At 34.3% G+C, this 27,489-nt stretch overlaps 2 protein-coding genes across 7 annotated transcripts in view; one reads left to right on the top strand and one right to left on the bottom strand.

Moving 5' to 3' along the window:
- Positions 1-1,683: 1,683 nt before the first annotated feature.
- LOC143235769 (glucagon receptor-like) lies at positions 1,684-27,483 on the top strand. Its single transcript, XM_076473972.1, has 8 exons — positions 1,684-1,756; positions 6,459-6,519; positions 8,435-8,504; positions 11,045-11,136; positions 15,074-15,218; positions 15,657-15,698; positions 20,956-21,100; positions 24,248-27,483. Exons 1-8 carry the CDS (start codon positions 1,684-1,686, stop codon positions 24,556-24,558), a joined length of 939 nt encoding a protein of 312 aa, XP_076330087.1. The 3' UTR covers positions 24,559-27,483.
- LOC143234618 (coiled-coil domain-containing protein 93-like) overlaps positions 26,585-27,489 on the bottom strand; it is a 94,725-nt gene continuing 93,820 nt past the window's right edge. For all 6 annotated transcript variants that reach the window (XR_013018738.1, XR_013018737.1, XM_076472087.1 and 3 more), the window contains one exon: positions 26,585-27,481. Coding sequence is in view for 4 of the 6 variants with exons in the window: in XM_076472087.1 (XP_076328202.1) it covers positions 27,428-27,481 (54 nt within the window). In the remaining 2 variants the exon portion in view is untranslated. The remainder of the gene's footprint in view (positions 27,482-27,489) is intronic.

Below are 27,489 nucleotides of genomic sequence, written 5' to 3' on the forward strand. Positions count from 1 at the left end.
TTTTCCCTGTGTGTGTTGGTATAAACTGAGATAAAATGGATATATATATTTAGGTATTCTGCTGGACAGTTTTTCCCTGTGTGTGTTGGTATAAACTGAGATAAAATGGATATATATATTTAGGTATTCTGCTGGACAGTTTTTCCCTGTGTGTGTTGGTGTAAACTGAGATAAAATGGATATATATATTTAGGTATTCTGCTGGACAGTTTTTCCCTGTGTGTGTTGGTATAAACTGAGATAAAATGGATATATATATTTAGGTATTCTGCTGGACAGTTTTTCCCTGTGTGTGTTGGTATAAACTGAGATAAAATTGATATATATATTTAGGTATTCTGCTGGACAGTTTTTCTCTGTGTGTGTTGGTATAAACTGAGATAAAATGGATATATTTATTTAGGTATTCTGCTGGACAGTTTTTTCCTCTGGGGGGTTGGTGTAAAGTGAGATAAAATGGATATATATATTTAGGTATTCTGCTGGATAGTTTTTCCCTGTGTGTGTTAGTGTAAACTAAGATAAATATGATAAATATATTTAGGTATTTTGCTGGATAATTTTTCCCTGTGTGTGTTGGTGTAAACTGAGATAAAATGGATATATATATTTAGGTATTCTGCTGGACAGTTTTTCCCTGTGTGTGTTGGTGTAAACTGAGATAAAATGGATATATATATTTAGGTATTCTGCTGGACAGTTTTTCCCTGTGTGTGTTGGTATAAACTGAGATAAAATTGATATATATATTTAGGTATTCTGCTGGACAGTTTTTCCCTGTGTGTGTTGGTATAAACTGAGATAAAATGGATATATATATTTAGGTATTCTGCTGGACAGTTTTTCCTCTGTGTGTGTTGGTGTAAACTGAGATAAAATTGATATATATATTTAGGTATTCTGCTGGACAGTTTTCCCCTGTGTGTGTTGGTGTAAACTGAGATAAAATGGATATATATATTTAGGTATTCTGCTGGACAGTTTTTCCCAGTGTGTGTTGGTGTAAACTGAGATAAAATTGATATATATATTTAGGTATTCTGCTGGACAGTTTTTCCTTGTGTGTGTTGGTGTAAACTGAGATAAAATGGATATATATATTTAGGTATTCTGCTGGACAGTTTTTCCCAGTGTGTGTTGGTATAAACTGAGATAAAATGGATATATATATTTAGGTATTCTGCTGGACAGTTTTTCCCTGTGTGTGTTGGTATAAACTGAGATAAAATGGATATATATATTTAGGTATTCTGCTGGACAGTTTTTCCCTGTGTGTGTTGGTATAAACTGAGATAAAATGGATATATATATTTAGGTATTCTGCTGGACAGTTTTTCCTTGTGTGTGTTGGTGTAAACTGAGATAAAATTGATATATATATTTAGGTTTTCTGCTGGACAGTTTTTCCCTGTGTGTGTTGGTATAAACTGAGATAAAATTGATATATATATTTTGATATTCTGCTGGACAGTTTATCCTCTGGGGGGTTGGTGTAAACTGAGATAAAATTGATATATATATATTTAGGTATTCTGCTGGACAGTTTTTCCCTGTGTGTGTTGGTGTAAACTGAGATAAAATGGATATATATATTTAGGTATTCTGCTGGACAGTTTTTCCCTGTGTGTGTTGCTGTAAACTGAGTTAAACTAATGAACTATATTTCTACATTTGGCCCATTAAATGTCCATAGTTTTTGGAGAACTCTTCAGATGTGTCATGGGTCATGGGTTTATCAAGTTAAACATTAATTTTCGTAAGGTTTTAATGTAATCCTCTTTTCTTGTTCAACTTCCAGTGTACCTCTAAAGGGGGCCGAAAGCCACATGAAGAGATCACCTGTTTTAGCCACTCACTCAGTTGCAACAGTCAGTCAACAGACACTAAAGTGATGTCACATAACGTTGCAGTTCATACTGTCGTGACATCACGTGCACAACATAGTATGTTGTCAGTCAGTCAACAGACACTAAAGTGATGTCACATAACGTTGCAGTTCATACTGTGACATCACGTGTCCAGTAGTATAAAGAAAAACAAGAAATAAAAGAACATTTGTTAATTTTGGTTTTATTTATTCTTGAAACAACACACTTTCGGGGAACTTGCGAAAGTACATCTAGTATTAAATAATTCTCAAATACTAAAGTAGCATCATGTGAAATTCGATAAGCATTTCAATGTATGTGTTATATATATTTTTTTCTAGACGAAACTTTGTGACCGTGCGATATAAGGCTTAGGATTTATTCATTTCCAGGACATTACCACGGAGAGCTTAGAAAAATGACAATATGTAAAGTTTAAAAAGTTCGCGTGGAAAAATAAAAAACTTCTTGCAACGAAAGCTTTTAACACATGAGGACAAGAACTGTGTGTTCACAACGTATTGGATTCCGTGATATGTTACTTAATCGTTTCAAAAAAAATCAAAATGCTTTACTTCGGTTGGCGTCACGAATGCGGAATAAATTCGGTTTATTTTAGAAATTCAGAGTCGCAGCAAAAATGTAGATAGTCATGAAATGGAGGTCCAGGGTTTGAGCAAATTGTTGAACCATTTGTCGTCATGGAAACGTACAAGTCAGAACGTTTCATAAAGTGCCTACAAATTTGAGGTTCCGATTTACTATAAGTACAATATTCAGAAAGTTGAATTTATTTATTCAGTGAATGTACTTCAGTCATATTCGTTCCACATTACCATGGACGTCCACGAAGGAGAACACTTGTCCCCACCTGAGTACACTTGTCCCCACCTGTATATGAATAGTTTATCCAGTTCGCAATTTCACACTCCCTTCCTCCCCTAGAGAACGTATACCCCCTCCCCTAGAGAACGTTTTTGCGGACGCTCGTGCATAGGACCTCATTTCTTTTCTCACTTATTTATTCACTAAAGAAAAGTTTCTATACAAGGGTTAACAGATTCATGGGAGCGCAGATAGCCCTTGTATAGCTTTGCGCGAAATTCAAAAACAGATTCACAGGTAAGATATGGGGGTGGGTTACACTCTTTCCCCGGCGGGAAATCGAACCCCTATCTCCCGCGTGGCAGGTAGGGATACTTACCACTATATTACCGTCGAACCCCTGTCTCCCGCGTGACACGTGGGGATACTTACCACTATATTACCGTCGAACCCCTGTCTCCCGCGTGACACGTGGGGATACTTATCACTATTTTACCGTCGAACCCTTGTCTCCCGCGTGACACGTGGGGATAGTTACCACTATATTACCGAGGAATATATATGAATGACACATTACTTCAGACTGCCCCAAAATTTCTAGGTCTAACATATGATTCAAAATTAACTTGGATCAATCATGTTAACGAAATTAAAAATAAAATCTGGCGAAGAACTAACTATGCTAGGAGTCTAACTGGTAAAAACAGTGGAGCATCTACAGATAACATACTAAAAATCTATAAAACATACATTAGACCAGTAATAGACTATACAGCTCCAGCATGGATTACTGTAAGTGACAAAACAATTAAAACCAAGCTGCAAACAATACAAAACACACTCCTCACTGTGTGTTTGTGTGTTTTCTTATAGCAAAGACACATCTGGCTATCTGCTGAGCCCACCGAGGGGAATCGAACCCCTGATTTTAGCGTTGTAAATCCGAAGACATACCGCTGTACTAGCGGGGGGCCACACTCCGCAGAACGGTATACAGAGTTTCCAGAACAACATCATCTCAATTCATACATAAATATTCAAACATACCAACCACACCAGATAGACTCCTACATAGTACAATAATGTACTTTAATAAGAATTGGACGAAAAATGAATTACTCTGTGAACTAGACAGGTACCTCATACATGATGAAGTTAGTCCTAAATATCTCTCCCCAAGCTATCTAGACAGGTACCTCATACATGATGAAGTTAGTCCTAAATATCTCTCCCCAAGCTATCTAGACAGGTACCTCATACATGATGAAGTTAGTCCTAAATATCTCTCCCCAAGCTATCTAGACAGGTACCTCATACATGATGAAGTTAGTCCTAAATATCTCTCCCCAAGCTATCTAGACAGTTACCTCATACCTGATGAAGTTAGTCCTAAATATCTCTCCCCAAGCTATCTAGACAGGTACCTCATACATGATGAAGTTAGTCCTAAATATCTCTCCCCAAGCTATCTAGACAGGTACCTCATACATGATGAAGTTAGTCCTAAATATCTCTCCCCAAGCTATCTAGACAGGTACCTCATACATGATGAAGTTAGTCCTAAATATCTCTCCCCAAGCTATATAGACAGGTACCTCATACATGATGAAGTTAGTCCTAAATATCTCTCCCCAAGCTATCTAGACAGGTACCTCATACATGATGAAGTTAGTCCTAAATATCTCTCCCAAGCTATCTAGACAGGTACCTGATACATGATGAAGTTAGTCCTAAATATCTCTCCCCAAGCTATCTAGACAGGTACCTCATACATGATGAAGTTAGTCCTAAATATCTCTCCCAAGCTATATAGACAGGTACCTCATACATGATGAAGTTAGTCCTAAATATCTCTCCCCAAGCTATCTAGACAGGTACCTCATACATGATGAAGTTAGTCCTAAATATCTCTCCCCAAGCTATCTAGACATGTACCTCATACATGATGAAGTTAGTCCTAAATATCTCTCCCCAAGCTATCTAGACAGGTACCTCATACATGATGAAGTTAGTCCTAAATATCTCTCCCCAAGCTATCTAGACAGGTACCTCATACATGATGAAGTTAGTCCTAAATATCTCTCCCCAAGCTATCTAGACAGGTACCTCATACATGATGAAGTTAGTCCTAAATATCTCTCCCCAAGCTATCTAGACAGGTACCTCATACATGATGAAGTTAGTCCTAAATATCTCTCCCCAAGCTATCTAGACAGGTACCTCATACATGATGAAGTTAGTCCTAAATATCTCTCCCCAAGCTATCTAGACAGGTACCTCATACATGATGAAGTTAGTCCTAAATATCTCTCCCCAAGCTATCTAGACAGGTACCTCATACATGATGAAGTTAGTCCTAAATATCTCTCCCCAAGCTATCTAGACAGGTACCTCATACATGATGAAGTTAGTCCTAAATATCTCTTCCCAAGCTATCTAGACAGGTACCTCATACATGATGAAGTTAGTCCTAAATATCTCTCCCCAAGCTATCTAGACAGGTACCTTATACATGATGAAGTTAGTCCTAAATATCTCTCCCCAAGCTATCTAGACAGGTACCTCATACATGATGAAGTTAGTCCTAAATATCTCTCCCCAAGCTATTTGTATTTTAAATATAAAAATAAATAAATACATAAAAAATATAATAAATATTAAATAAAAAAGTGCCACCGACAAACTTCACATTCTGCTGATAGAGTAAAATAACAACTGTATATCTACCACAGTATATGGACACTGACCTGAAAAATAACAACTGTATATCTACCACAGTATATGGACACTGACCTGAAAAATAACAACTGTATATCTACCACAGTATATGGACACTGACCTGAAAAATAACAACTGTATATCTAATACAGTACATGGACACTGAGCTGAAAAATAACAACTATATATGTACCACAGTACATAAACATTGACCTGAAAAATAACAACTGTATATCTAATACAGTACATGGACACTGACCTGAAAAGGATCAGAATAATATTCAGTTCAATAATTACAAATTCCAATACTGCAAGACCATAAGTACGGAGAGGAGGAAGAGGTCAAAGAGAACCTGACCCTCCAGGGTATGAACATTTCTTACCCAAACACCGAGAGAGAGAGATGGGTGTGGGTGGGTTTAATATATAAATAAAACCAAACACAGTTGTAAATATAAAAAAACAACAACAACGTTTTATTGACTTCAGGGAAACACCTGTCCCTCCATCTTTGATAATTTGGTTCAACGTACATATGCTTTCCGTACTCTTCCAATATGAAACTTACTGGGGCTTTAGAAAGGACCATAATAATCACGATACGACGGGACGAGGCCTAGTGTAAAATTAATGTCACCATCTTCTTTGTAACAAGTACAACGTGAACATTCCCTTATGAATCATTGAGAATCAAAGTTTACGAAAGGTTTCCCTGTCAGTGAACTCCGACCTGGTGACCCCCTGCAGTGCGACTCTGGATTTGGTGTTTAAATTGTTACCAGATGGCGCTGCTACAATAAATAAAGAAAAAGATGTTTAAAATTTGTTTTTTTCTTTTAGCAAAGCCACATCGGGCTGTCTGCTGAGCCCACAGAGAGGAATCGAACTCCTGATTTTAGCGTTGTAAATCGGTAGACAATTATTGAAGGAAATGAAATGTCTTACAACTGATATTTTAGAAAAGTTTTTCATTTGATTGAGTCATGTTATAAATGTAGCTAACTCTACATCAGTTGAACCATGTACTATCTTCATGTTATTTTACAGGTCTTCCTTTGTTCTTTATCGTTCCATGGATTACAGTACGAGCACTGTTGGAAGACTCTTTGTAAGTTAACATTTCAGGCTTGCAACGAATTCTGCCGATCTACAAGTGACGAAATTGTCTATTTAAAGGAATTTGGAATGTTCCAAAAATAATTTGTAAGGCTCGGATAACAATTTGGGGTGCTCAAACAATAATTGTAAATATTTCAACAATAATATGGAAGGTTCAGATAATAATTTAGTTTGTTAAAAACAATAATTGGAGATGTTTCAACAATAATTTGTAAGGCTACAGTAATAATTTGAGGTGCTCAAACAATAATTTGTAATGTACCAAGAATAATAATTACGTGGCTACACAGTCAGTTCTACTTACTTTGAACAATTAGTTTAATTAAGATAAAAGGTTAAATAAGTATTCAATATTTTCCAAACTTTACATAATTTTCGTTATATTATCCCAACCTATCCTATGATAATAAATGTCTTTGACTCTAGATTTGTTGGCTGATTGCTTTTCAAAGCAGTACTATATAAACCTACTCACTAAAATAATGTTGTTTTTGTAATTATTTAATTAATTATTCATTAAATTTTCAGTTTAATACCAAATGTGTCGTCCTTCAGACTTGAACTGTTTAACATAGTCCGAAAAAAATAAGTGTCAAGTAAACTATAAGTAGACTGTGAGAAACTACAAGTAAACTATAAGTAAACTGTGAGAAACTACAAGTAAACCATAATTAAACTGTGAGAAACTACAAGTAAACTATAAGTAAACTGTGAGAAACTACAAGTAAACTATAAGTAAACTATGAGAAACTACAAGTAAACTATAAGTAAACTGTGAGAAACTACAAGTAAACCATAAGTAAACTGTGAGAAACTACAAGTAAACTATGAGAAACTACAAGTAAACTATAAGTAAACTGTGAGAAACTACAAGTAAACTGTGAGAAACTACAAGTAAACTGTGGGAAACTACAAGTAAACTATAAGTAAACTGTGAGAAACTACAAGTAAACTATAAGTAGACTGTGAGAAACTACAACTAAACTATAAGTAAACTGTGAGAAACTACAAGTAAACTACAAGTAAACTGTGAGAAACTACAAGTAAACTGTGAGAAACTACAAGTAGACTGTGGGAAACTACAAGTAAACTATAAGTAAACTGTGAGAAACTACAAGTGAACTATAAGTAAACTGTGGGAAACTACATGTAAACTATAAGTAAACTGTGAGAAACTACAAGTAAACTGTGAGAAACTATAAGTAGACTGTGAGAAACTACAAGTAAACTATAAGTAAACTGGGAAGCTACAAGTAGATTGTGGGAAACTACAGGTAAACTGTGAGAAACTACAAGTAAACTATAAGTAAACTGTGAGAAACTACAAGTAAACTATAAGTAAACTGTGAGAAACTTCAAGTAAACTATAAGTAGACTGTGATAAACTACAAGTGAACTATAAGTAGACTGTGAGAAACTACAAGTAAACTGGGAAACTACAAGTAAACTATAAGTAAACTGTGAGAAACTACAAGTAGACTGTGAGAAACTACAAGTAAACTATAAGTAAACTGTGAGAAACTTCAAGTAAACTATAAGTAGGCTGTGGGAAACTACAAGTAAACTATAAGTAAACTGTGAGAAACTACAAGTAAACTATAAGTAGACTGTGGGAAACTACAAGCAAACTATAAGTAAACTGTGAGAAACTACAAGTAGATAGACTGTTGGAAACTACAAGTAAACTATAAGTAAACTGTAAACTGTGGGAAACTACAAATGAACTGTGAGAAACTTTATTTTTCAGTTTTGTAAGATGTTGTATTTTTGCATAATATTCTATAACTTGCTCGTGAAGTCATCTTGTATACTTTATACATACAGTCACACACTGTATACTTACTTATAAATACAGTCACACACTGTATTTCCATTTGTTCAGAAGTGACGTGTTTATTCTTCAGATGTTGGACAACCAATGAAAACTCTGGATATTTCTGGATCATCCGTGCACCAGTGACAACAACGATTATTGTAAGTCAAGAACTGAGAACTTATTCATTGTTTCTGTTTGTTCTTCAATAGTTGATTGTTTGAAGTTAAGCACAAAGCTACACAATGGGCTGTTTGTGCTCTGCCCACCAGGGGTATTACTTTTTAGCGTTGTAAGTTTGCAGACCTACAGTTTCTCCAAGTGGAATTTTCTTGAATGGTTTGTTTTGTTTTGAATTTCACGCAAAGCTACACGAGGGCTACCTGCGCTAGCTGTCTCTAATTTAACAGTGATTTGACTAGAGAAAAGGCAGCTAGTCATCACCACCCACCGCCATGTCTTGGGCTACTCTTTTACCAACGAATAGTAGGATTGACCGTTACATTATATATAACGCTCAAACAGCTGAAAGGCCAAACATGTTTGGTGGGAAGGGAGCAGGTACGTTTCTAGTTTTCTCAATTCCGAAACGTTTTGCTGATTTGAGAAGGTGTTTTATTGGAACATTCTTTCAAGCACAGTTCCAATAAAATAAACATTCTATAAAAAGCACTTATGTTCAAATTGTTTCATTCTTCCCCAGGAAGGTAGTTTTTACAACCCTAAATGTTATAAATAGCACCACTACTATGTTTGTCGTGTCCTGCTGCTCTGATAAACACTGGTATTATGCGAACGGAATCGTCGGCACTGGATTTTGCAGAAGGTGTCATTGTTTGTTTGTTTGTTTTTGTTTTGTTTCTGTTTTCACTCAGTTTTGCCCATCAGTGGCACAACAATATGCGGAATTAGAAAATCTAGAAAACGAGTTTTGATGCCCGTGGTGGGCATAGCACAGATTGCCCATTGTGTAGCGTTGGGTAAAACAAACCAAACCATTCACTCGGGTACACAGTAATACAAGTTTACGATGTAGTTTAATAATTCTTCAGAGTAATATTAAAATAAATAATAAGATGAGTTAAAAATAAATAAATTAATATTTATTCAATTAATTATATTTAATAATTATTATAATTCACCTAATTTTATGTTATGGCGTGAGCTCTAACATAAAATGGATGTGAAAAGTGTGTTATGTCTGTTGTAAGCAAATCGTTTTGAGTAGTTTTAGCATTCTCCGAAAGGCCTCATCGGCACTCACTGGATATGTAGATGGTTGTCATATTATTATTCATATTTATCTCTAGTTTCACTCGTAGTTTAATAAGTCCTAAGAATTCTAATACTTTGACATACAACTAACTCACAGCAGTACCACAGAACCTCAGGTCTTCAAAACGTCGTGATTTATTATTAGTAAACAGTGGAGACTATTAACGTTGTTACTGGTAGTAGTATTAGTGGACAGTGGAGACTATTAACGTTGTTACTGGTAGTACTGTTAGTGGACAGTGGAGACTTAGCGTTGTTACTGGTAGTAGTATTAGTGGACAGTGGAGACTATTAACGTTGTTACTGGTAGTACTGTTAGTGGACAGTGGAGACTTAGCGTTGTTACTGGTAGTAGTATTAGTGGACAGTGGAGACTATTAACGTTGTTACTGGTAGTACTGTTAGTGAATAGTGGAGGCTATTAGCGTTGTCACTGGTAGTACTGTTAGTGGACAGTGGAGACTTAGCGTTGTTACTGGTAGTAGTATTAGTGGACAGTGGAGACTATTAACGTTGTTACTGGTAGTACTGTTAGTGAATAGTGGAGGCTATTAGCGTTGTCACTGGTAGTACTGTTAGTGGACAGTGGAGACTATTAACGTTGTTACTGGTAGTACTGTTAGTGGACAGTGGAGACTATTAACGTTGTTACTGGTAGTACTGTTAGTGGACAGTGGAGACTATTAACGTTGTTACTGGTAGTACTGTTAGTGGACAGTGGATATTCTTAACGTTGTTACTGGTAGTACTGTTAGTGGACAGTGGAGACTATTAACGTTGTCACTGGTAGTACTGTTAGTGGACAGTGGATATTCTTAACGTTGTTACTGGTAGTACTGTTAGTGGACAGTGGAGACTATTAACGTTGTTACTGGTAGTACTGTTAGTGGACAGTGGAGACTTAGCGTTGTTACTGGTAGTAGTATTAGTGGACAGTGGAGACTATTAACGTTGTTACTGGTAGTAGTATTAGTGGACAGTGGAGACTATTAACGTTGTTACTGGTAGTACTGTTAGTGAATAGTGGAGGCTATTAGCGTTGTCACTGGTAGTACTGTTAGTGGACAGTGGAGACTATTAATGTTGTTACTGGTAGTACTGTTAGTGGACAGTGGAGACTATTAACGTTGTTACTGGTAGTACTGTTAGTGGACAGTAGATATTCTTAACGTTGTTACTGGTAGTACTGTTAGTGGACAGTGGAGACTATTAACGTTGTCACTGGTAGTACTGTTAGTGGACAGTGGATATTCTTAACGTTGTTACTGGTAGTACTGTTAGTGGACAGTGGAGACTATTAACGTTGTTACTGGTAGTACTGTTAGTGGACAGTGGAGACTATTATGAACATTATTTTTAGTACTGTTTATTACTAGTAGTCTCTATACAGTATTATCACTTAGTTTGTGTTATGTTTATTTTCTAGGTAAACTTTTTGTTCTTTGTGAATATAACTCGAGTGTTGTTTCTGAAGATGTTTGTGTCTCTAACAACACAAGCCAACAGGTACAGGTACAGGTGAGTTGGATATTACACTTTAACAACACAAGCCAACAGGTACAGGTACAGGTGAGTTGGATATTACACTTTAACAACACAAGCCAACAGGTACAGGTACAGGTGAGTTGGATATTACACTTTCATTAGAGTGTAATTGTACGAGACCTAGAATATTGTGATAATAAAGAAGTCCAGGATCTTTGGTTACTTGTGTTTCGATACTTTCAAGGACAGTTTGACATGTATACAGTGATATCATATATACATATTTATTAATGTCCCTTGTAGAAAGTGAATATTTATTAAAGTTGTTTGATGCGTCTTATAATTTTAATAACATTGTTTAGCGTATCTTGTAATTCTAATAACATTGTTTAACGTGTCTTGTAGTTTTAATAACATTGTTTAGTGTCTCTTGTTGTTTTTGTAACATTATTTAGTGTCTTTTGTAGTTTTAGTAATATTGTTTAGCGTCTCTTGTAGTTTTAATAACGTTGTTTAGTTCTGTTGTAATTTTAATAACACCGTTTAGTGTCTCTTGTAGTTTTTATAACATTGTTTAACGTTTCTTGTAGTTTTAATAACATTGTTTAGCGTCTCTTGTAGTTTTAGTAACATTATTTAACGTTTCTTATAGTTTTAATAACATTGTTTAGCGTCTCTTGTAGTTTTAATAACGTTGTTTAGTTCTGTTGTACTTTTACTAACACTGTTTAGTGTCTCTTGTAGTTTTAGTAACATTGTGTAGCGTCTCTTGTAGTTTTAGTAACATTGTGTAGCGTCTCTTGTAGTTTTAATAACACTGTTTAGCGTCTCTTGTAGTTTTAATAACATTGTTTAACGTGTCTTTTAGTTATAATAAAATTGTTTAACGTGTCTTATGGTTCTACTAATATTGTTTAACGTGTCTTGCAGTTTTGGTTACATTGTTTCGTGTTTCTTGTAGTTTTAATAACATTGTGTAGCGTCTCTTGTAGTTTTAATAACATTGTTTAACGTGTCTTATGGTTCTACTAACATTGTTTAGCGTCTCTTGTAGTTTTAATAACATTGTTTAACGTTTCTTGTAGTTTTAATAACATTGTGTAGCGTCTCTTGTAGTTTTAATAACATTGTTTAACGTGTCTTATGGTTCTACTAACATTGTTTTACGTTTCTTGTAGTTTTAATAATATTGTGTAGTGTCTCTTGTAGTTTTAATAACGTTGTTTAGTTCTGTTGTAATTTTAATAACACCGTTTAGTGTCTCTTGTAGTTTTTATAACATTGTTTAACGTTTCTTGTAGTTTTAATAACATTGTTTAGCGTCTGTTTTAGTTTTAGTAACATTGTTTAGCGTCTCTTGTAGTTTTAATAACGTTGTTTAGTTCTGTTGTACTTTTACTAACACTGTTTAGTGTCTCTTGTAGTTTTATAACATTGTTTAATAACAATTTTTAACGTTTCTTGTAGTTTCAATAACATTGTTTAGTGTCTCTTGTAGTTTTAGTAACATTGTTTCGTGTCTCTTGGAGTTTTAGTAACATTGTGTAGCGTCTCTTGTAGTTTTAATAACATTGTTTAACGTGTTTTTTGGTTATAATAAAATTGTTTAACGTGTCTTATGGTTCTACTAACATTGTTTAACGTGTCTTGAAGTTTTGGTTACATTGTTTAGTGTCTCTTGTAGTTTTAATAACATTGTTTAGCGTCTCTTGTAGTTTCAGTAACATTGTTTAGCGTCTGTTTTAGTTTTAGTAACATTGTTTAGCGTCTCTTGTAGTTTTAATAACGTTGTTTAGTTCTGTTGTACTTTTACTAACACTGTTTAGTGTCTCTTGTAGTTTTATAACATTGTTTAATAACAATTTTTAACGTTTCTTGTAGTTTCAATAACATTGTTTAGTGTCTCTTGTAGTTTTAGTAACATTGTTTCGTGTCTCTTGGAGTTTTAGTAACATTGTGTAGCGTCTCTTGTAGTTTTAATAACATTGTTTAACGTGTTTTTTAGTTATAATAAAATTGTTTAACGTGTCTTATGGTTCTACTAACATTGTTTAACGTGTCTTGCAGTTTTGGTTACATTGTTTAGTGTCTCTTGTAGTTTTAATAACATTGTTTAGCGTCTCTTGTAGTTTCAGTAACATTGTTTAGCGTCTGTTTTAGTTTTAGTAACATTGTTTAGCGTCTCTTGTAGTTTTAATAACGTTGTTTAGTTCTGTTGTACTTTTACTAACACTGTTTAGTGTCTCTTGTAGTTTTTATAACATTGTTTAATAACAATTTTTAACGTTTCTTGTAGTTTCAATAACATTGTTTAGTGTCTCTTGTAGTTTTAATAACGTTGTTTAGTGTCTCTTGTAGTTTTAGTAACATTTTTTAGCGTCTCTTGTAGTTCTACTGACGTTGTTTAGTGTCTCTTGCAGTTCTACTAACGTTGCTTAACGTTTCTTGTAGTTTTAGTAACATTGTTTAGCGTCTCTTGTAGTTTTAATAACGTTGTTTAGTTCTGTTGTACTTTTACTAACACTGTTTAGTGTCTCTTGTAGTTTTAGTAACATTGTGTAGCGTCTCTTGTAGTTTTAGTAACATTGTGTAGCGTCTCTTGTAGTTTTAATAACACTGTTTAGCGTCTCTTGTAGTTTTAATAACATTGTTTAACGTGTCTTTTAGTTATAATAAAATTGTTTAACGTGTCTTATGGTTCTACTGACATTGTTTAACGTGTCTTGCAGTTTTGGTGACATTGTTTCGTGTTTCTTGTAGTTTTAATAACATTGTTTAACGTGTCTTGTAGTTTTAATAACGTGTAGCGTCTCTTGTAGTTTTAATAACATTGTTTAACGTGTCTTGTAGTTTTAATAACATTGTGTAGCGTCTCTTGTAGTATTAATAACATTGTTTAACGTGTCTTATGGTTCTACTAACATTGTTTAACGTGTCTTATGGTTCTACTAACATTGTTTAGCGTCTCTTGTAGTTTTAATAACATTGTTTAACGTTTCTTGTAGTTTTAATAACATTGTGTAGCGTCTCTTGTAGTTTTAATAACATTGTTTAACGTGTCTTTTGGTTCTACTAACATTGTTTTACGTTTCTTGTAGTTTTAATAATATTGTGTAGTGTCTCTTGTAGTTTTAATAACGTTGTTTAGTTCTGTTGTAATTTTAATAACACCGTTTAGTGTCTCTTGTAGTTTTTATAACATTGTTTGACGTTTCTTGTAGTTTTAATAACATTGTTTAGCGTCTGTTTTAGTTTTAGTAACATTGTTTAGCGTCTCTTGTAGTTTTAATAACGTTGTTTAGTTCTGTTGTACTTTTACTAACACTGTTTAGTGTCTCTTGTAGTTTTTATAACATTGTTTAATAACAATTTTTAACGTTTCTTGTAGTTTCAATAACATTGTTTAGTGTCTCTTGTAGTTTTAGTAACATTGTTTCGTGTCTCTTGTAGTTTTAATAACTGTTTAGTGTCTCTTGTAGTTTTAATAACATTGTTTAACGTGTCTTTTAGTTATAATAAAATTGTTTAACGTGTCTTATGGTTCTACTAACATTGTTTAACGTGTCTTGCAGTTTTGGTTACATTGTTTAGTGTCTCTTGTAGTTTTAGTAACATTGTTTAGCGTCTGTTTTAGTTTTAGTAACATTGTTTAGCGTCTCTTGTAGTTTTAATAACGTTGTTTAGTTCTGTTGTACTTTTACTAACACTGTTTAGTGTCTCTTGTAGTTTTTATAACATTGTTTAATAACAATTTTTAACGTTTCTTGTAGTTTCAATAACATTGTTTAGTGTCTCTTGTAGTTCTACTGACGTTGTTTAGTGTCTCTTGTAGTTTTAATAACGTTGTTTAGTGTCTCTTGTAGTTTTAGTAACATTGTTTAGCGTCTCTTGTAGTTTTAATAACATTGTTTAACGTGTCTGATGCGAATAGAAGTTTGATGATTTCTGTTGTTTTTTGTTTTATTTAAAGAAAGTGGTTTCGGTCGACATTGGTGCTGGTTCCATTATTTGGTGTCCACTACGCTGTATTACTGGGGATGTCATTTTCTGCTGGCGTCAACAGAACCGCAGAGTTGATCTGGTTGTATGCCGACATATTGTTTTCATCGTTCCAAGTAAGGCTTAGAATTCCTGAGCTGTAATCTAGCAAGTTCGGTTCAAAAACAGAGATCTTCAGATGTAAAAACTGCATTCTATATTGTTAGGCCTAACACATGTTAAAGTTCAGAACGTAAAATCTTTATTAGTTAAGGGGGGAACATTGTTATACTATGAAAAGTAGATAGCGTTTTTGCATATTATTAAATAGGAATATCATATTATTTTCACGTCTATTTGTATAATATGTAGAAATATAGGTGATTAACAAACTGTGTTTGTTATAACGATAATTATTATTATTTAAAGAATGATTGAGTCGTTTTTAGAACTATTACGTTAACTTTGCGTGAAACAGTTACCTTTGCTAAGATTGTAATCTAAATATACAAGCCTTTAGAAAATGGCGTCTACATTTTTGTAATTAATATCTGTTTGTTTTTCCGTTGTTACAGGGTTTTTTCGTCGCATTGTTGTATTGTTTCTGCAATGGAGAGGTGAGTTACGTAATTCAGTAGAACGTTGCAAGTTAAATAAGTGAATTAAACGTTGTTCTAAGTATTTAATGAACACTTTGTGTGGTTCGTTCAACAACTACTGTTTATTTATTCAGTGCAATATTAAGTTATGTGACTAATTTAATAAATTATGCTACATGTTTAACAGTGACTTGAATAAATATGTAACTGGTTTGTTTACTATTAAGCCAAAAGCTACACAATGGGCTATCTACGTTCTACCCTTTGCTGTTATCGAAACCCTTATTTGTATCGTTATAAGCCCGTAGTCTTATCTCTGAGCTACCTGTGAATATGTGAAGAGTTAACGAATTGTAAAGATGTCTGGTTTGCTTAGAATCACATTTTACATGTTAAGTTATAGTTAGGCTTACCATAGTTTTCAAGTCTCAAACCGGGACAGTTTTCAATTTTTATTATAGATACCGGAGCTGGTATAATAAAGAAGTGCTTTCATAACCTTACTTCCCTTAAGCTTTAATGTTGCCACAAAAAGTAATACTGACAGTTTATATCTCTAACATTTATTTAAATTCAGCAAGACAAGGAACATCAAAATTTCATTCATTTGTCACTGAACACTTTATTGTGACCATTCATATTTTTCACATGAACGAACTTTCTTGAAAAAATCTTTATTAATTTTTATTTTGTCAAATAAGTCACTGCAACTCAAGTCAATACTGAGTTTACAATGTAACAGTCCTGTTATGTTGATTTATTCATTAGACCTCTTTCTGGAGACCAAATGTTATTCATCATTGAAAATACTCTTTCAACAGGGGCAGAAGCGCCTGGTAAACAAAACATGTACTCCATAACTTGTCCCTGAGATTAGGGACATAAATACTTTGATCTTTGAAATGGTTGAAACGTTCTGCCCATTTTTCTTCACAACCTGTTTAGTTTGCTTTCCACTCGTCACATTTGGATGACCAGAAGGATTTAGCAAGAACTTCATCAACATTGATGGCGGTATTTCCAAGCGTTTCATTAAGTCTTCGGCAGCTGTTTTTATGTCAGGCCACACGAAAACACAGTTTTTATCCAAACAAAGTATTCCCCACCACTAAAACTGTTTTCTCACAGCTCAATATAAGACAGGCATCCTCATAAAAACTGGTAAATTCCTTCCTAATCAAGTCTGCCTAGCTTCCTCCTTCATCCTCTAGCGCACTATTTTTTGCACCAAGGGGAATAAATTTATTACCTCGTCTTTCTTTCAGGTTGGTTTTCAACTTATTAACTTCCACAACAATATCACTTGCAGTTGTTTTTGGTTTTTTTTTTCATGGCTAAAATCACTTTGTTGAACAAACCTAGTTGTCCTTGAACAAACCATAGATACATGTCTCCACGTTTACTCTGAAAAAATATTTTTTTCAACAATGGGCACTGTTCTTGTGAACAGAAATATGACTTCAATCCTTCATAAATCTGGAGAATTCTCTCAACAGCTGGTAACAAAGACAGATATCGCGTATTTCCATATTGGAGAACCTTTTTGTACTAAATTTCTACAAACTCACAGAATTTTTTTAGGTGTGTAACATGCACAGTGTAAATGTTGACCACTAAGCTTTCCACTTCAATAGGAAGGACATCAACTGCAGTTTGGAGAGAGTTGTGTACAATATGAGCACCACAACCAACACCCACAAGTTCCTTCTTCACTCGACTATAAACATTGTTTTTTCCCTTTCTCTTTACACTTCCAAAATTTGTATTGCAGTTGTCACCACAATAACCAACAATTTTTTTTTTAAATAAATCATGTTCTTTTAAAGTGGACACCAAGCAATTCGTCAAAATTTCTGGTGGCACTCCAGAAATCGATTAAAAGTCTAAAAGTGTCACTTTCATTCCTTCCTCTGGTAAAACATATCGCACTATGACGGGTATAATTTTGGCATCTTTTCGGGTTGAAACATCTGCTGTAAGTGAAACGGATCGGACCTCCATGAAGTCTCTCTGCAATTCATCTGCTGTATAAAGGAACAATTGCATTCAAAATAATAGCCTCGTTCTGGCAGAACTGAGCTTTGGTTCAAATAACTTTGCTATCAGTTTGAAAGAGCAATCAGCTGTTTTAAAGCTTATGTTAGGGATAGCACTGTGATAAGCAAAGGGCAGCTCTTAACAAGTCACTCTCTTCAGGCACAGATTTTAGGGAACACATCAACTCTTGAACTTTCAGCAGCTACTGAAAGACGAGCTGCATGTTTATCACTTTTTAAATGTTTTTTTTTATGTCTGAGATGCCACCTGGTGAAACAAAGAACTCAGATGAACACTGCAAACATTTCACTCTGTCCTCCTTGTCACAAATATTTTTCAAGAATGGACGTTCTTTTTACAATTCGGTGTCTGTGAATTTCGTCTGCCTTTGAACGTTTGCATGCTACAGCGCTGTGGCTCCCTCTACCCATCAACTAATAAAATGAAAACTTAAAAATTATTTTTTGTCAAAACCAAGTCAGGAGTCTATGTAGATTTTAACATTTCCCGTTTCTCCTTTTTGGAGATTATACCTTTTCATCAAAAACCGGGACATTCCGAGACAATTCAGTGTCAACCGGAACAAATTAGTAAACCGGACAGATACCTCAAACCGGGACGTATGGTAAGCCTAGTTATAAATACCTCCCCTCAGTTGAATACTTATAGGACTAAAATCCGCTGTTCGATTCATCATGGTGGACAGAGGGCAAATAGCCCTTTGTGTAGCTCTGTGGTCAAGAAAACAAAATAGTGACACGTTACAAAACTTCTTTCACATTTAAAAAGCTAGTGAGATGGAAACCATGTAAAAGAATCTCGAAATAATGATATAAAACTATACAAGTGAAACACAAGTCGTATGATTAGTGGACAGAAAATTTAGTAAGAAACTTTTCCAAGATAGAATGACAAAAGCGGGAAATGAAAGTTTTATTCGTGCAGGTGATACTGTGAAATACAGGTTTTGTTTTACAGTTACGACAGAAAGTGTTCGTACACCTGCGTCTTGAGTAGTTTTTTGCTCATAACTTAAAAAAAGTATCACGAATTAGGCTAATAGAAGTATAGTTTTTATAAATATTATACTAACACACATCTACATAAATTTTTATGTAAATTAAACGACAATTATATTGTTTATAAACAAACAACCAAAAATAGGAGGAGCAGAAAGTGTTCGTACAGTTCAGAACGTGTGAAAAAAACTGATATTCCCGTAAAAGTTTTGTTTAGTTTGGTGAATAAACTACATTGTACCATTCCAGAACTAGACACTGGGTTCATAATTATTGGAATTTAGCCAGCAAAAATGTACTTCTGGCAATTTAGCGCAGTCTCCGTTATTATCTGCTTGGTCATCATGGCAAACAGGAAACAACTGTCCAGTGATTTAAAAACCCGAATTATTGTAAAATACAAGTCTCGTGTGTATCTTTCTGGTATTGCTACACAACTTAATGTGCTGAAATCTACTGTTCTAAGCTTACAGGATCAACTGCTAACCTCCCTCGTTCCAGACGCCCCACCAAAATTCCAGAGAGAACCAAGAGGAAGGTTCTCAGAGAAGTTAGTAGGAACCCTTGTTTAACACGTAATGACATACAGAATCTAGTAAGAGAAACTGGGGTTGAAGTAACCACCTCTACAGTTACGAACATGTTACGTTCTTCTGGGTTCAAAGCATGCTGTCATTGTAGAACTCCATATTTAAAGCCTGTTCATTTAGAAGCACGATTGAGGTATGCAAGAAAGCATGTAGATAAACCCTTTAGCTATTGGAAGAGTATTCTTTGGTCAGACGAGACTAAAATCGAGTTAATCGGCCACAATGATGTTCGTAATATTTTCCGTAAGAAGGGGGAACGAAATCTTCCAAAGAACACCGTCCCTACAGTTAAACATGGAGGTGGCTCGAATATGCTATGGGGTTCCTTCAGCTCTTCTGGTGTAGGCAGCCTTCACCACATCAACGGAATCATGAAAAAAGAAGAGTACGTTGATATATTAGGCACTTATATCAAGAATGATGCTCGGAACTTGCGGCTTGGGCGTCGTTGGATCTTACAGCATGACAATGACCCTAAGCACACATCGAAATATGTGCAATCCTGGTTGCAGAGGAACCATATAAGCGTTCTGAAGTGGCCATCCCAGTCACCCGATCTCAACCAAATTGAAAACGTTTGGCATCAGTTGAAGACCAGGGCTCATCAGCGTCATCCGAAAAAGTTGCAAGAGCTGGAGGCCTTCTGGAAAGAAGAATGGAAGAAAATACCAGTCGAGTACTGTCAAACAATCATGGAAGACTATGAGAAGAGATTGTGTCAAGTAATTCATCTGAAAAGTTACAAAACTGACCATTAAAGTAGATGTACGAACACTTTCTGCCCCTCCTATGTTTGGTTATTTGTTTATAAACAGTTTATTTGATGTTAAATTTACATAAAAATTAATGTAGATGTGTGTTAGTATAATATTTATAATATACTATACTTTCATTATCCTAATCGTGATACTTTTTAAGTTATAAGGAAAAAACTACTCAAGACGCAGGCGTACGAACACTTTCTGTTGTAACTATATGAGTTAAACATAGTAAAAGTTTGTTTTATCGCTTACACATAGTGAAACATTTGTTTTATCGCTTACACATAGTGAAATGTTTGTTTATTTCACTCAACACGTCTGCCTGGTCTCATCAGGTGGAATACTAGAAGTTACACCAATAGAATTTAACTTAAGATCACGTGAGGGTCTGTGATAATACCTCTATTGTTATAAATATTCACGTGATTATGTTTAATAATGCAACACTAGTAAACGTCTTGGGATTTTCAAAACACATTTCTTTCTAATATTTAACCCTAAAACAGTTTCACTTTCGATAACACTTGTGTCCTGTGTGGTCTATAGTATGAATTGTATGTATCATGTTTTAAAATCACAAACAAGCACGATACTAGCCACGAACAGTCAGAAACCTTATAAAATTTACTGTACCAGTTAACCTCGAGTGTTGATGTGAAATAACTCATATTATTTACGTATTGTGTGTTTCTAAGCATAAACTACTCCATTATGCTTATAAATCGTTTTAGTTTGTTCTTGTTTTTTTGCCAGTTTATTACTATTATTATTATAGTATGATGCACTTCCATACCAAAGTCTTTGGCTTACGTGAGTAGTAAGAAAGTGTTAGTGTGATATGATAACAGTGATATTCACTTTAAAACAGGTCCAGCAAGAACTACGTAAGTTGTGGAAACACTGTTGGGTCACAAAGAATCACTCCATTCGTTCTCATCACTCGATACTCACCCAGTCCTTAACGTACTTTAGTCGTGGACGCAACTCTATCCAGTCTCTCCATTCCTCTTCTGGTCAGTCACGTTTAAGTAGCTTTTAAATATATAATAAATTACGTCACGAACTTAACCCTATGCTTCCCACGTGCATTGACAAATTGATCAAGTCAAAGACCTCCAACACGCTATAGCTATCCCTAAAATTCACTTAATAACCAGAGGGAATGCAGCTAGTTAGAAGCACCCACCATCTCTCATTGGTTTCTTTGACCGTCACTCTTATAACGCAGAACTTTAAAATGAAATGCAAAAACGTTTCCTGTTAATTTTGAGCAAACAGCATAGAATCCCAACCATAATTCATATCAAACTAACTTAGCATTTTCATGTTTTAATGAAATATTTAACTTGTCTCCTTTATTGACGAATGATAGTTTTATTAGGTTGTCCGAAAATAAATGTTATTTTTGAACTGCTTTTATCAAAGTAAGCACAATTTGCTTCAACACACTTTTGTCAAAGTTTAACGATGCTGTTTATGTCCCTGCTGTAGAAATCAGAGTTTATACGGTCAATGAACTCCCTGAAAACTTATTCTGCAGCTGCCTGGTTCTGAAAGCGTTCATTGTTCAAAATGTTGTCAAAGTGCTCGAAAAAATGAAAATTTGTAGGGGAAATGTATGAGGAATAGGGTGGATGAGATAGAACCTCAATTCCTAATTCGTTCAATTTTTGGAGCGTCATCCTTGACAGGTCTCATAACGCTAGTTTTGTTGATCTACAGTTAGCTTATGCAGAGCCCACTTATCCAACTTTTTCGTCTTTCGAATCGCATTCAGGTATTTGGCAATGCTCGATTTGCTTGTGCCTAGATTTTTTACAAACTCACGTATTATTGTGCGAGGGTCTGTCTCAACTGCTTCCATTAATGTGTTTTCATCTAAGGATGACTTCCTTCCACGACCTTCATGATCTTCAAGACTTTCATCTTCATATCAAAACCTTTGGAACCAACGTTGAACTGTACGTTCAGTAACAGATCCATGACCGAATGTCCGGTTGATGTTCCGTGTAATTTCGGTAGCTTTTCATCCAAGTTTGAAGTCGTAGAAGAAAATCAGACGAAAGTCCTTCTTGTCTATGGTGCCTTAGAGATTGTGAAACTTATTATGAGTAGAGTTGAAACATCAGACAATTAAGACACCTTGTAAGCAACAAACGTTGGATTAAACCAACCAATCAACGATAAGTTACTCAATATTCAGCTTCTAAATGTCATCGTGAGAACTCCGACATTTATTTCTCGACAACCTAATATTACTTTTAGGCCTAAACCCTAGAATTATGGATTTCTAAGAATACGTTCATCACATGAATAAAATTTAAACAATTATTACAATTAATATCATTTATTGTTGGTAAGGCCCCTACGAACTTTTATAGGAAACTTGCGATTTCTCACAAGTTGCTTTTGGCCCATGAATGTTGTAATAGGCAAAAATGTAAATACTCATTGTGACGTAAAATGTTGACCTCAGTGACTTTTGTTGTTGTTAAGCAGACAGCTACGTAATGAGATATTTGCCTACTGCGGGTATCGAAAACCTATTTCTAGAGTTATAAGCCCTCAGACATACCACTAAGACTGATAGTGAACGGTATAAAAAGTCTGCAATTTGAGGGTTAATAGATTAGTGGTAGTGCACGGTATGAAAACAAGCCTGTGATGTTAGGGTTAATAGATTAGAGGTGGTGAACGGTATAAAAACAAGTCTGTAATGTTAGGGTTAATAGATTAGAGGTGGTGAACGGTATAAAAACAAGCCTATAATGTTTGGATTAATGGATTCCACGTTCAGGTACATCAGATTAGTCTGTATTTCTTACAACTAATAGACTTTGATTGTCATTGATACTGCTTAAATTTTTTTCGCTTTCAAGGTCACTGAACACATGTTTTCACATAGTTATGTACACTTTGCAAAATTAAGATCTATTTTATTTTCTGGTAAAGTTATAATTATCAAAATTCGTTAACTTAAAGAATAACATTTCTTTAAAATTTACAACTCAGATTATATCAAATTCTTTATTAACTATAGAAAATTAAAATAAATAATGGTCTTTTTATTTATTTTTGACCGTGTAAATGGGTATAGTTACTAATAGCCTACCTCTGTTTCCATCATCCAGTGAATTAGCAGTAAGCTTACAGACTTGTAACCCTAAAATCCCATAGTAAACATAGCTCATTCTACAGTTTGGAAATGTAATAATTCTATATCTCCCTTCATTTGTTTTGAATTTCGTGCAAAATTACATGAGTGCTATATGCACTGGACTACAGGGAAGGCAGCTGTCATCACCATCCACCACCAACTCTTGCACCAATGAATAGGGGGATTGACCGTTGCATATAATGCCTCCAATGCTGAAAGGGTGAGCATTTTTAGTGATTTGAACCCGTAACCTTAAGACTGCAAGTCATGCGCCCCTAACCAACTTTTCTTCACGATTTGGTGTAACCTATTTAACCTTTTCAGTTTCAGTATGACTAGAAAAACTGGTCCTGTTTCATTATTATTTTAACAGCAAGACATGACTCAGTCATCGTCTTCTAAAACTCCAGACAAGACAACCTGGCTATTTTTTCTTTTTCTACAACAAAGCATGACTTAACCACTTTACTCACATTTTCTATAACCGTCAAGAAAGACAAGAAAAATGGCTCATTTTCATTCCTATTAAAACAGAAACATTAGAATAACGTGTTTACACGACACTTAACAGACAGCTTAAATAAGGTTAGTAGCCTGAACATGCTACGTAATAAAAAAAAACATTTCATTATAATTTCTTTTACTAGAAATTAAAGACCTAATCAGGCTTCACATTACGTGTTGATTTCCATAATGGATCCTATTTGATAATTTTATGTTTTTGCTGGTAACAACACTTATAAATGAATTTCCAAAAACACTATGTAAAATCACTTGTTTTGTATATAGGGAACTCTTGTTCTAATTATTGGGATTAAATTAAATATTAAGGTTTGTGTGTGTGACATAGATTCATATGTTTTCATGGGTCAACAAGTAACTTAATGTTCGAATAGTTCAGAAGAATATTTTCCAAAGTTGTTGACACCACCAGTAATTGTTGAATGACACTTTTTTATAATTAGCAAGAGATGAGGCTTAACTGGAAATTTCTTTCTCGTAGCACCTGTTGACAGACGAGACAATAACCAAGGCACTACTCCTTCACCACGCATTCCACATCAAGATAATCGCTGTGAAGGGTTAACCCTGAAACCTACTCCTCATACACCTACCTTCATCCACAGTTCCAAAGGTGACCAAGCACCATGTCACTCAAATTTGGAAGTAACTTATCCAGGCTACAGCAAGAGATCCTTGACATCCGAACTCGAGTCCTTAAAACTTTCAACAGGTGATGGAAAACAAGAAAAGTCCAGACTTTTAAATTTTGGAAAGTATGAACCACCATGCCAGCAGGAAAGTTCATTGTAAAGTAGGATGTACTTATTTACTTGGACAATAAGTTAATGATGAGATGGAAAGATGTATGAGGAAATAATAGTGGATGTAGAAATAATAATATTTAATTTCTTGAAAAGAGAAATTCAAATGGAAAGCCAAGGACAATATGGTTTAGGTTTCTTAACCCTAGCTTGCTTTATTTGTTAACTGCCAGGTAATCACACTGAATCTTCTGGACCATTACTAGTCACCATATGATGATAGCTTCTTTCTAGTTAATCACAAGCCACAGTAGTTGGAAGTGACGTCTTTATGTGAAACACATTAGCATAGAGTCAATATCTATGAATGGATACTGATTTGTAAAACTGAAATAGGTCTCACCACAGAAGTTAAAAGGTAATCCATCTACCTTTGGAATTCATTAACATGCATTTGTAGTCCACAAAAGATCCAGTGGCATGACTACTTATTTTACTCAATCCATCGTTAAAAGTGGTATTAAATGTAAAATTCCAGTGAATAGTCCATAATAGCTAAAATTAATGTTGAACATGAATTGAAAGTTAGTACAAAGATACATTTCTATGAACAGAAATGTAGATTAGAAAATGATTGAGATCAGGCTTTTAACAATTTCTATAAGAAATAAGGAGAAATGTTTCACCCACAAACAGGCAGGAACTGGAGGAGCACTCACTTGAGTAGATACCTCAATCACCCAGCATTCATCATACTTGGCCCTCAAAAAATACAAAAATATATCCATATGTCTGTTGTTATAAATGGACACTGACCATTTTTTATCCAGACAATAAGAAATAATATTTTATGCATGACCACCAAATTTCATCAAATCTGATCATTTGTGACTGAGTTATAGAGCAAAAATAGTATGAAAAATCAGTCGTAGTGTTAACAGCTAAGAAGTTTTGGATTTTCATGACCTTTACCCTCCAAAAACGAATCACTTCTAAATTGGGTGGTCATAGTTCAAACTTCATCCAAATACATTCAGCTGGTTTTGAGGAATCTTGTTGACAAAAACATGCACACACAGGAGTGAAAACATAACCTCCATCAGTTTTGGAGGTAGAGATACTAACACTTCATACAGTATCCATATCACAGGTTAAGGCTATCTTAATGGTAGTTTAGGATTTATGGTAAAGCAGCACATGTGGGAGAAGACCAATAGGAAATGAAGTAATTGTGAGTTCTTGTCATACTTATAAAACTTCACTAAAAATTTTGTGGTTTAAAATGCTCTTCAATACGATGATGAAATCAATAATTATAGAATATATTTACATCTTCTTCATATTATACAGCTTTAATTACCTTTATGTAGTTACCTTTATGACATAACCTTGTACACAATATTCACTTCTCTTGGTTGCCATCTAAAGACAAAACAAAAAAAACAACAGCATGACAGTAATTTTGATTGTAAACGTTCATCCCAAAGCAGGGAATCAGAAAATGATTTCTCTTCACCCCAACACTACACTAGAGGTTATTTAATACCATTACAGAAAAATAAAATAATAATTATATTAATACCTTCTTCTCATAATGTTTAGAGCAACCAAATAAACACAAACAGAAATAACCAAAAGCAGCATACTTTCACAGTTGGCTACCTCTTATTGGTTTTAGCTGATGTGGCATTTGCTGATTGGTTGTATAACAACCAATCATATTGTAGGTGTTAACTTGCAAGAAAGTTGGTGTATTCCTGTAGTAATTACTTTCATACTTTTTTCTCACCACTTCCAACAATGTACAATATAAATATATTAAATAAATATAAATGGTCAACATGACTTACAGCTGTATTACCCAGTTTGTTCTTTTTATCAGATGGGGACAACACAATTTTTTAATAATTATTATAAAGAGCCAAACAAAACTTACCCACGTTCGTATAAAATATATGGCATATAGCAGAAATATCTGAGTGCATATTTTATTCATATATTGTAATCAAAGGGTTAAAATTTCAAAAAGGCATATCTGTCAGTTTTTATCTGGAGTAAAAAACTTCAGTCATACATTTTCATTACATTTTTTATTCAGCTTTTGACCATTAAAAAAGTAGGTCCAGTAACAAGCTCTTTCATTTGTAAAGAAACAAAAAAACATTTAGAAAACTCGTGTATTATCTCAGAATATAAATATACCTACGTCATTATTTGAGAACCACTAGGTTCTCCACCAGAAATTTTATCCTCTGAGACAGAGAATTTCTTTTACTTTGAAAACATTTCAACTTTCAATTCTGACATCCAAAGTAAACTATTACCTTTTGTTTAATCTATTGTAAGACAGTTTCTTCAAATCTATCAGACTTTTTAACAAAATTAATTCTGTTTTGGAAACACTGTTATTCTTATAATAATTATTTATCTATAAATGTAAGAATTTCACAATTCCTATTGCTAAGAACCTTACACTTATAGTGCTAATGATTTTAGAGTATGTAAGCAGGTTTTGGCAAATTATATTAAACAACAAGTTTAATCGACATTTGTAACGTATCATTATGAATCTTAGTGTGAAAAATTACGTCTAGTTATCCAGAGCACCATCTAAGTCAAATGATACACGTGCAACTTTCATCAAAGTTAGATTGCATTACTACCTTTGAGAGTTAACCTTACAATGTTTTCATCGTTCTTCGTCTGTTTTGGGAAATACCAGAACAAAATCACGGACAATAAATTGTATGAGTTGTATTCTAATGATTTGAAATTTGTCTCCTCTTCACACATAACACAATCATTTATGCTGATTACAATATATAAATTTTCAGTTGTAATCATAACTTCAAACACTTTGCTCAAGACATCAATATAAGCCCAGCTTCATTAAGATATTCCTTGAAACTAACCATCTTTCATTGACTTCTTTCCTTAAGTTTGGCCACTAGAATTTCATTTTTCCTGCACTCCTAGAAAG

This window comes from Tachypleus tridentatus, chromosome 12, assembly GCF_004210375.1.
Source record: "Tachypleus tridentatus isolate NWPU-2018 chromosome 12, ASM421037v1, whole genome shotgun sequence".
Taxonomy (NCBI): Eukaryota; Metazoa; Arthropoda; class Merostomata; order Xiphosura; family Limulidae; genus Tachypleus; species Tachypleus tridentatus.